Genomic DNA, 12,266 nt, shown 5'->3' on the forward strand with positions numbered 1-12,266 from the left:
AACGAAAATTTGTCTTGATACATGAAAAAAGTATTTTTTATGCAATGTTTATAAAGTTCTACGATGTCTGGAGGAAAAAGGTCTTCAAGGAGATTCACTGTTTCATTTCTGGGAACATTTGTAAACAAACCAATGATCTAGTTAAAAAGATACCCAATTGGACTGAAGAACTAAAAAGAACTCTACAATCAAAATACCCATTAGTTCCAAGAATATATGGTGTACCAAAAATACACAAGATAGGTATTCCTTTAAGACCGATAGTGGATGGAAGAGATTCTCCAACCTTGAATTTGGCAAAACACCTCGCCAACATGATTTTACCACACATAGGAAAAACAACATCTTTCATTAAGGACAGTGCACATTTTATTAAAAAGTAAAAGATATATCCATAGGACCTTCAAACATCTTAGCAAGTTTGGATATAATCAACCTGTTTACAAATGTTTCCAGAAATGAAACAGTGAATCTCCTTGAAGACCTTTTTCTTCCAGACATAATAGAACTTTATAAACATTGTATAAAAAATATTTTTTTCATGAATCAAGACAAATTTTGGAAACAAAAAGGACTGACTATGGGCATCCCCCCCCCTCTCCCCGGCTTTAGCTAACCTATATATGGAACATTTTGAAAATAATTCTTTAAATAATTATCATAAAAAACCAAAAATTTGGCTACGCTATGTAGACGATATTTTCGTCATATGGCCAGAAACAACAGAAGAACTAACTGCTTTCAAAGATTGCCTGAATAATATACACAACATAAAATTTACTTTGGAACAAGAAGAACATAAAAAACTTCCCTTTCTTGATATCCCAATAGAAGTCAATGAAAAAGATAATAAATTATCCTTCTCCATCTATAGAAAACCCACCAACACAGGAAGATTTCTTAATGCAGCCTCACACCACCACCCCCTCGCAAAAAATAAGTTTAATTAAAACCTTGAGGGACAGAGCTTATAATATTTCCAGCACAGAAAAACAGAGAAATGAAGAATTTCAATATTTAACACAGATCCTCAAAAAAAAAAAAAATGGTTATGAACCTAGGACAATAAAAAGAATCCTGAACACACCTCCTACAAGCATCTCACAAAAGCAAATTTCAAGAATGCAATCACGCTTCCATACATCAAGAATGTTACAGACAAAATGGCCAAATTACTAAACAAACAACATCAAAGTTGCTTTTCTACCTCTGGAAAAAATTTCAAGATTTCCACATCCCCCAAAACCTCCACATCATCCTTTAAAAAAACCCAGGTGTTTATAAAATTCATTGTTCCTGTGGCATCTGCTACGTAAGCCAGACCGGAAGATCAGGGGAAATTTGCATGAACGAACACCAAAAAGACGTGCAAAAAAGAAGAGAACAGAAATCAGGCCTAGCATACTGTACTACTTCCATCGGCCATAATGTACTCTGGCAAAAAACAAACAAAAATTTTTCAATGTCTTACACTGAAAAAAATTGTTACATAAGAAAAATTTAAAGAAGCTGCAAACATGCTTAGAATTCCAACGCAATGCAACAAAAACCAAGGCCTAATTCTACACCAAGTTTGGTCAGCACTGATAAAAAATATCCCCAAGTCAGACCTCGGACAATGTGAATGTGAACAACAGAATGTGACAGCATCCAGCATTGTTCAAACTTAGCATTGCACTGAATCTGCATTCGGATATTTAATTTAATGAACAGTTAGATGGCCACAACTGTACAGAATGAACTATTTTGAGTAATTTCATCATTTCTTGTTGTTTAAACTTTTAGTTACCTTTGACCCCTAAAGATGTAAATCAAATGACTTACAAAACTTGTCGGTTTTTTTTTTATTTTTTGTTATTCATCTTAATAAACATGTGGTCCAATTACCGAAATCTTTCTTAAATCACAGGTTTTATAGTTGGTGCATTAATGCCACTTCTAGACCTCAACCACAAACAGCAGCAAACCAGTTAGGGAAAAATGGAAACGACAGACTATATTAAGGGAATGATGAAAAACATAACACAAAATGGGAAACACTCTTGACTGAATAAGTATCAGACACAAATATCATACATATATTATACCAATGTTTATTTATGCTTGGTTACAAAGTAAATTATATTTGAGAAGAAATTAAAATTTTTTTTGCTCTTTATTTTTCCATTGCTCAAATAATAAGCAAAAAAAAAAAAAAAGTTTAAACACACAACTAAGGGTACTTGTATATAGAGGTAAATAACAGGAAGTATGCTGTTATTCAATTCATTGCTCTTGTAACTGCAATTGCACACATAACTTAAGGAAGTGTGCTGCACAAAAGCAATTCGATTCATATTGAATTCTTCTTGCACAGCACACTTCCTTAAGTTACAAGAGTAATTCAACACGAATTCATCTTCCTCTACACATAAGGAGTCTAGTTGTAGTATTGCTTCATGTGTACCAACTTGTATGCTCATATTAAGATAAAGGATAAAAACAAGAATATAATATCTTGTCAATATATATTTTTTCCCCATGTCATAATAAATAATTGGCAAGCATTTATATGTGTCAGTTACTTATGGTTAAGTAAATCTTCAGAGAATATAAAATTAGCGAAGTTCTTTTTTTTTCATTAGGATACAATCACTCCTTCGATCTGTTAAACACAGACATAGCTCTCTGAAATGTCTAAAGCATGGAGATCTCAGCAAAATCTTATTCTGTAGACTTCCTTCAGGATACAGAAGGAAGTCTACAGAATAAGAGTTTGCCAAGATCTCCATGCTGGATCTCTTCATGTCTGTAGATAATTTTTAACAATGTTTTCAGTCGTCTTCATATAAGTGTTCATGTTTATCACTAGGTCTGTTCTTCTGTGTGTAAATTTACATCATGCCTTTAACAATGCTGAATAACTTATTTACCTTGCAATTAACATTTATAATCATACTGCACATTAGTTAATACTAAAGCATTTAATTAATGTAGCCTGAACTACTGCTAAGCAATTTGTAAACAGGCCACAAACTTCCAAGAGGTTCTTCTAATATGTTGTAGGAATTACTACTGTTTGTAACCTCAACTCATTTCCTTTAGTAATGGTTACTGATTTGATTGCATAGTTGAATTTCAATTTCATGAGAAACCACCAATGCTCTGGTATTACAAATATGAAAGAATACACACCCATGCAAATATGGGATAATATATAATACTATACAGGCTGACCAGGGAAATGTTGTGAACATAGATAATTGTGAAAAACCAAGCAATTAATAAATTAAATGACTACAAATTAAGAACAACAGGTCTAACTTGCATGAAAACATGTTTGATAATATCACAAGTATACCAAAAACTTCAAAAGGAAAATATCCTATTTTGGCCAATTATGGACAAAAGAAATTAGAAGCCCAGTCACCCAGCAGAACAGGATTTGGACAAAACTGATACGTACCTGAAAGTGTCAATTACTAGGAAGCTATTCCTTCCCTCCATTTACAGAGCTATACGATTACTCTCTATATACAACTGTCTTCCAGTGAAAGAATTAAGCACACAGCCAAGCGTATGAATTAACAATATGCTCACCCTCCTCTTCTCCTCCAGTATGCAAGATATTCTGCAAAGTGTCTGTAGAGTGGATTGAACAGATAGTCCCCAATTTATGTCCAAAGTTGTAATTAAGTGGATGACAAGTTTATTATAGATTGATTCTCTATAACATAATGAAACTATGCTGCTTTTCACAATACTTAATGAGATCAACAAACTGTTCATATTTCAAATGGAATAGAACAAAATTTCTGGACATACTTCACCTTTTGTTTTAGAAAGCAAGTCCAAAAACTTTGCAGCTGTCAATCAGCTGTGATAGCTATCAAATTAAACCATCACAGCACAGAGAAATGTGGTATTTTAACTGATAAGCCAATTATGTACCAGTATCAAAAAATGGTATACATTACTGACACAACACAAGACAGAAAAACATTTCCAACAAATGAAGTGATCAGTAGAAATTAGAGTATGAAATGGATACAGAATAAAAACAAAGATGAAATATAGGCCTTGTGCCTAAGCAACTCAGAAGAAACAAATCAATTGGAACTCTAAAACAGCTCTTCCTCTTGAATACAAAAGGAAACTGCCTCTTCATAAAAATCATTCTTAAAAACTCAAATGAAAGAATGGCTGCTAATCAAAATCAGTTATTACCATTCAACCTCAATCTTAATTTTTTTCTCCAGCCAAAATCTGAAAAGATTTTATCAAGTGGAAATCACATGGGATGAAGCCAGTTAACTGAGAGAAGTTAGCCTACATAGCCTTTATGGAATGTGCAGAATCGACCACGGCTTCTGATGTAATGTCCTATCTTCACTTTCTCGTGGTGCACATACATCTGGATACTGAGTGACAGAGGATGAGCTGGGAATTTGGAACTGAGTTGACCAAACTGTATTCTTATTGGCTTAAACCAAAATAACATGATGGTACAATATAGTAAAATTTCATGCCCCCTGGAGCATTGTCCAGTTAAACAAGACTCCAGTTGTATTTTTTTCACAGAACCAGGAAGAACAGTGAAAAGTAAGCTACTAGTACAAACACAACACCAGAAGAATTGAAGATAGGAATCATTGATATAAGGAGTATCAACAGTAAGAAAATCAAACTTGCAGAAGAACTGGAAGAGTACCATGTGGACATAATTAGTGTTAATGCGGTGGACATTGATAGAATTTTCATCGCATATTATGGCAATAGTTTCGGATATTCTAAGCAATGTTTTGTTGTCTTGTTTGTCTATGATTATGGCCTTGTCGATTTGGGAGGTATGTTTTAGTTCAAGGGAATGAGCTGCAATCTCTGTCTTCCCTGTACTCTGTGTTTTGTTTTTCTTTTTGATGTTGCGATATTTTTTTTGTGTTCAGATATTCCGGAATGGGAATATTGCAATCCCTGAAGTGCTCTTGTAGTCTAGTCCATAAAGACCTAATTGTAGAGCCAGTGTAGGTGACGTCACAGTCTTTTTGACAAGGAAATTTGTAGACTACGTTGTGGTGTTCGAATATTTCTTTGTGAGTGAGAGATTTAGTAGGTTTTAGGAGAGTTGCTAATTTTTGGTTCGTGGTGAATACTAGCTTATAGTCCGTGTTTTTGAAAATGTATTTGTAGGCTTTGTATGTGTTTTGGATGTATGGCAATTTGATGACCACATGTGTCGGGAAGTCTGTTTTGTAGTATTATTGTTAAGACAGGATTTTGTCGTATTGTTCGCGTAATTTATTAGATGTGTGGGGTAGTTGCGATTTTTAAAAACCTGTGTTAAATACTTTAGTTCCATGTTAAGATAATTGTTGTTGGTTGAGAATTTGTAAGCATTGATAAATTGTGATAGGATGACTGATTTTTTGACAGAATATGGGTGGTATGAATTGAAATGGAGGTAGTTTCCGATATGTGTGGGTTTGTGGAATATCTTCGTAGCTATCCTGTTTCCATGGTGAATTGTAGTCTGTTGCTATAATCGTTGAGGGATGTTTGTAAGGTGGAGATGTGTGTGAGGGTTTGCCAATGCATAGAATATCGTCTACGTATCTGCCATAAAAGGTGATGCCAGGGGGAAGGGACGGGTGGAGTAGAAGTGATTCAATGTGTGCCAGGAATAATTCTGCTAGATGTCCACTGATGTTTTGGCCCATTGGGAGACCGAAAATTTGAACATATAAGGAGTTGTTGAATTTAAAGAAGTTGGCGAATATTGTGAGTTTGATCAAGCTAATGATGTCATTTGGTGTTAATTTTGTGCGTGTGTGTAGGGTGTGGTCCTCAGTGAGAAGTGTGCGTACGATGTCTAATGTTCTGGGGACATCCACGTTGGTGTATAAAGAAGTTGCATCTAGTGAGGCGAGGATGTCATCATGGGATGGAGTAGTGTTATTTATTTTCCAGAATAAGTCGTCCGTATTTTTGATCATACAGAAAGATGTTGTTAGTAGTGGTTTGATGAGTTTGGCAACAAATTTAGATAAAGGAGCTGTGGTGGTGTTCTTGTAGGAGACTATGGGTCATATCGGATAACCGTTTTTGTGGGTTTTGATGTTCCCCGAACATAAGGGGGGTGTGTGCGTGTAGTGCGGGGGGGGGGGGGTTGTGTGTCTCATTGTGGTTTTATTTATTTTGTTCCACTTTTTAAGGTGTGTAGGGTGTTGTTTATTGGTTTTATGAGGTCGGGAGTAGGATCATTGTGGATTTTTTGGTAGGTGTGTTGGTCGTTAAGACGGCCATTATTTTGTTGTGGTAATCAGTTTTGTTGATGATGACTACAGTGTCTCCTTTGTCAGCTTTTGTGATCATGATATCTGGGTTCTTCTTTAAGGATAAAAGGGCTCTTTGTAAGTTGGGAGTAATGTTGGGTTTTACTATTATTTTGCTATTTATAATGTTGTTTATTTTTTGGAATATTGTGTCTCTGTTTGGGTCATTTTCAAGTTTTGCTTGGATTTCGATGATGATGTCTTTTTTCGGTACGTATTTAGGGGATATCGCAAAGTTTAGTCCTTTGTTTAGGATGGTGATTTCGTCGGGTGTGAGGATGTGGTGTGACAGATTTTTGATGGAGTTGTCATGTGTGGGTCGTGAGGCGGTGGTGTCTGAAAGATTGGGAACAGTATGTGTTATGTATTTTGTGCCTGTTAAGGCATACCATTTTTTGTGTGTCGAGCTTCAGTTAACAGCACGTAGTCGATGTGTGTTTGAGTACTTTCAGAGAAAACTGCTCATTCATTTGGGGTCAATAAGGTTTTCAGTCTATGTTTTGTATTGTGGATGTATGAATAAGCTTGATTTTTCTTTCTGAATCTGTCATGTATGGCCTGCTTTATGAGTGCACGTGAAGCTCGGTAGCAAATTTTTTTATTCCTGGAAATGGAGCAGTTACTGCATACTGTAGCAAAGCTTGCCATGACGTTGTGATGTAGGCAATTCTTGAGGAATGTTATGTGCATTTTTTGCGCGGTGTATGTGAGGATGGTTTTCTGGTAGGTTACTTTTGTGAAGGTTATATACATTCGTTGAAAGTATGACGTGAGCCCATGACATTGCCTAGTGTTTGGAGCGAGTACTAAAACGATCTTATTATTAAAGTGTATTTTGTGTCACGGAGGGGGAAGAAGGGGGGGTATGAGTACAGAGCCAATGGTTGCAGGTTTTATGGTTACAAACACAATAAAAATTAAGTATAGTTTCTGGGAAAATTCCCATGTTACTCCTCTTAAACACTATTAATATAATTATGGCTATTATAGCCTGTTTTTGTTTAGGAGTGTCCCTTATTTTAATACATTGGCTAGCATTACTCAAAAAAGGGGTATATATATATTTTTAGAGCATTATGGATGAGTATAGAAGTGCAATATGGCAGAATAAAAGAGGTGGAAAAAATTTTGTACATACCTTGTTTTTGGTTTTTGTTATTTTAGGATGTTATATTTGAGCAACAATGATCAAGGAAAGGAAGAAGTAATGATATCATTAAACACCAAATATGAAAAACTTCTCGATTAGAAGGCAATTTCAAGTAGAGTTATGTATGCAAGCTTCAAAATGGGAAAAATGGACAATGAGACTTATTTGTGGCTATGATTTCACAGAAGATTCTCCTAAGAAAGAAGAGGAGGAAATTTTTGAGTCATTAGAGAAGGCAGCTGAAAAAGAAAAAAATTCCTTGTTGAAGATCCAAACAGCAGAGTAGGGTATAAATCCAATCACACATATAGAAACATTTTGTCAAAATAAAGAAAAAGGACATGGCTAATAATAATGGATTTCTGTTCAGGATATGGACTAGTCATTATTGATATATTTTATGTTGGAACACCACCATGTTCTAACATAAATCAATAAGAAAAGCCCCAAATGGCTCTTATTGTAATATCTTCAGGCTGGGTCAGGATAAAGAATATACAGGGGATTTGAAACTGGAAGTAATTACTTCGTTTTAAGTAGCATAAAAATGAAAATCACATTGAAAAGAACAATATGTAAGAAAGTTTTAAAATGAATTAAAGTTGAACATCTTTTATGTGAACAGTAGTAATAAAACATGCAAACTGTTAAACAAAAATTGTTCCACTTTGCAAAAGGTGGTAATAAGGTTAATCTGTATTCAGCAAGGCAAACATTATTCCTAGTTCCTAGCAAATGTCCTAAAACAATACAGAGAAAAATGCAAGAGCTAAGCTATGTGTAAAAGTAACTGAACAAAAGTCATGAGAAAAATTGAGTAAGAATAAGATAAACATCAAGGAGGTGACAAAATTTTCTGGAGAATATTGACAAAAACTTAGAAATGGAGGAAAGAGAATACTATAAAAGGAATCAAAGACAATAAAGGTGACAAGAAACCTGAAGATTTTAGGTGTCTAGAGCAGTGATCTTCAACCTTTTTCATAACGTCACACCTAGACTAATTGTTAAAATTCTGCAGCACAGTAAAAATATATTCTTTTAATTTTTTTGATGATCTGGCAAAAAATAGGCATAATTTTGATTGATTTACATACAGCAGATATTAATAATAGTAATTTAAAAAAGGATAAATATTAATATAATATTTATCCTTTTTTGGGAGCTTCAAAGGAATAAATGCGCAAATTACAACATTATTTCTTTCAATTAATTTGTTTTCACAAATCTCGCAGCACACTTGAAGACCTCTTGTGGCACACTGGTTGAAAATCGCTGGTCTAGAGTAATTAATTACTTTGAAAGACTTAAATAAAACACGCAAACCGTTAAACGAAAATTGTTCCACTTTGCAAAAGGTGGTAATAAGATTAATCTATATATGGTTAAGGGCTGGGGTGGTTAGTGAGAGCTAAGATAGAGAAGTGGGTTGATAATAGCAGTATTCTACTATTGTCAGCATGAGTTTGTTAAAAGAAGGTCACAGAGAGAGAAAGATGCATATACAGTGGTATACTTAGATTTTGTAAATGTTTTTGATAGACTGCCACACAACAAATTATAATGTTCAATAGATTAGCGAGTTGGATAGGTTACTAGCTGTCAGGTAGGTGTCGGCAAGTTGGGGAAAGGTGTGTGGTATCCTGAAAGAGGAAAGTCACTAGGAAAGAACCTGCCTCAAGGTGTTTTGAGGTATTTGTTGTTTAATTTGTACATTAATGATATTGAGGAAAGTTCAACTGTTTGCAGATGATGCAAATCTGGGAAGAACAATGAGGATTCAAGTAGATGTGGCCTTGAATAGATTATATGAGTTGGCAAGCAAGTGGAACTATTGGTTCAATATTGCAAAGTGTGAGGTACTGAAATTTGATAGGCAACAATGGGATGTGATGTATACTTGATGAGGGAATTTTTAAAGTTGAGGGGACAAGAGATCTGGAAGTGGTAAGGGACAAGAACCCAAAGGTCAGGGATCATACTGCATGCGTTATGAAGTCATCACATCGGATTATGGCAAATGAGGACTGGCATGTAGAAATAAAGAGGCTGTGGTTCAATTGTATTCACAGTTTTGCTTTTTGGTATCATTAAGACTAGACCTCCATGAATTATTGTGCATACAGATTTGTTCAGATTCCTGTCCTGAGAAAATGCAATTTGCAAAGTCTCATGAATAGGAGGAGGATATGATAAGGTAGCTGTGAGTAAGGAAGTAGGCAGCAGGTTGTTTATGCATGGAGAGTGTTTGGTGAATGGAATGCACTGCCTGACAGTGTGTGTACCTCCTACAATCAGTTAACTTCATGAAGGTCTGGTGTTAAGAGTATCAAAAAAGCACAATTATGAAAATAAAATTAAAAAAAAAATATATATATATATATATATATATATCACTAACATTAGTATATTTTAAATATCTCTGATAATGTTGTGTGATACTATCAAGATGCACAGAAAGGAGGAAGAATACTTGAACTTGTAGAGGCTGCAATGTCTGCCTCTTGATAAAAGCAGAAGACAGTAACAGCCTGGTTAGCTGAGTGGTTAAATATATCCACCCTCTAATCAATAGGATATAGATTCTAATCCTACCAATGACAGATGTTTCGTGAATGCCATAGGTGGGAGATGAATTTCATTATTTAGTGTGAGACCAACAACCTGCCTCCTGTAGGCCTGAAAATTCAGTCAATTAGTGTACCCACACTACTAATAACTACAGATTAGCAGCATTCCGTGAGTGGGAGTTACATTAGGTGATTGTTTTGCTTTTTGACGTTTTAAACATAGATTTTACTTCGTGATGATATTTTGCAGCTTTGTGATGATACTCTGCAACATTACAATTTGTTGTAATGTTGTGACCTTGTTTCTAGGTATAGAGAATGGCTAAGGTTTCACGTAAGTCATATGCAGCATTTTTAGTTAGAAATGATGCGAATACCATGTGTTCAGATAGGAGGAAGGATTTCTGAGTGGGTTCAAGATCAGGAATGTGGAAAGAGTAGTTAGTCTAAGGGAAGGGATTTATCAGGATTATTAAGGTCATCCCATTTTCCACCACTATTCTGTCAAAAGATATAAGATCAAAGATTGCAGTGTAAAATGCATCCTCCAGTTATGATCTATATCACCTGGAGTAGACATGAAGCCTGGAAAGAGAATATGCTAATGGATAACCAACCATTTGGCTTAAGACAGATCCAAAACTATTTCATAATACAGTATTTATAGACATCTTAAAAATTATGATTACCTTGTGAGCTCCTCCCGTAAACTATTTGGTTCCGACGAGTAAAACTTCACTCTGAGACGAAATGTAAAAGGAGGACCTACTATATTTAAAAAAAAAAAAAAAAAAAATGTTTAGAAGAGCTGAAAATACATGAACAAAATATTTTTCAGTCCATCATTTATTAAATTACATAAAAAAAAACAGAATTGTGAATTGGCTATATAACCTTACATTACAAAATTATTCAGGGCGATTAACAAGGAAAGACCAACTGCACTTTGTTTCAATGCATGCATGCTATAAATTATAACAACTATTCTTTCAGCACAATGTTCTATACAAGTTCTTCAGATATCATTTCCACAAAGTAAATTTTTAATTTCTCTGGGGTCAACCATAACTTAGCAACTCACTTATTTTGCCACAATCTGCAAGGAAGAGATTACTGGCATACATGTTTATTGTATCTACAGATAAGCATTTTTGAATTAGTCTGGCAACTCTGAAGGAGGAAATATGTAAATTAATGGGAGACTGGCTTAATGATATTTCCCATTACTAATAGAATATGAATCTAAATATCTTCCTCAAATGACAACAAATGCAATAAGCAATACTTATGACAAAATTAAATTTACAGGAGGATTAAAAAAAGCTAAAAAAACTTTAAAACAGACTTAAATTATGTACAAATATTATTATTATTCATGACACCTCCAAAGAGTCTGAAGACTCATCGCGGGAGGACACCTACAACTGTCTCAACTACTACACCGAACCTCTACTACGAATCATCTCCATCAATGCCATCTACCGCCCACCTCCACCACTACCACAACTAGTATTTTTTGTCTGTAAATTGTGTGTGTTATGAAGGGCTGATTTGTCTGTATATATGAATCTTTGGACTCCCTGGAGGTGTCACAGTAATAATAATGATAATAATATGCATGTAAATAAAGTATCATAATAATAATGATAATAATATGCATGTAAATAAAAACCTGATTATTTTCATTTAAGTCAATTTTGAGAGTGGAACAATCATCTGTTAAATTTAAATATATAAAAAAAAATTATTTTTCAGTGATGAAAATATAACTAAGTTGACAAAAAAAAATAAAATAAAATGATTAGCTTAAGAGTCAAAGCTAGATAACTGGGAGAAAACCTTCACATAATCTTTAAGGAATGTTGAAATCCAAATTAGGAATTCTGACCTAATGTCCAATCCTCATCTTCACATGGTATACACATTTAATATTAATTAATAGTGATACCTACTAATGGGGTATCACTATTCTTATTATGTGACACCTCCAATGACTCATCGCAGGAGGGCACTCCACTCCACTCTGCTACACACATCTGTCTCCTTTACTACTTAATTCTCCTACTACACACAACTACCACTCATCATCACCACCAACAGTATTTTTTGTCTGTAAATTGCATGTGTTCTGAAGGCCGATTTTCCTGAACACAGGATGAAAAACCCAAGTTGCCAAGAGGGAAAAACCCTGCTACCTCCATATGAGATTTGCTAACTCACATTCAAATGAAAAAG

The 12,266-nt window shown here is 34.6% G+C and overlaps 1 protein-coding gene across 2 annotated transcripts in view; it reads right to left on the reverse strand.

Moving 5' to 3' along the window:
• The window catches only part of yrt (erythrocyte membrane protein band 4.1-like yurt), a 226,205-nt gene that overhangs the window by 114,574 nt on the left and 99,365 nt on the right, over window positions 1-12,266 (reverse strand). For both annotated transcript variants that reach the window (XM_090402474.1, XM_090402473.1), the window contains exon 4: window positions 10,721-10,799. In XM_090402474.1, the coding sequence (XP_090258600.1) occupies window positions 10,721-10,799 (79 nt within the window). The remainder of the gene's footprint in view (window positions 1-10,720; window positions 10,800-12,266) is intronic.

Source organism: Typopeltis vanoorti, chromosome 13, assembly GCF_054136105.1.
Source record: "Typopeltis vanoorti isolate ZY-2024b chromosome 13, IOZ_Tvanoo_1.0, whole genome shotgun sequence".
Lineage (NCBI taxonomy): Eukaryota > Metazoa > Arthropoda > Arachnida > Uropygi > Thelyphonidae > Typopeltis > Typopeltis vanoorti.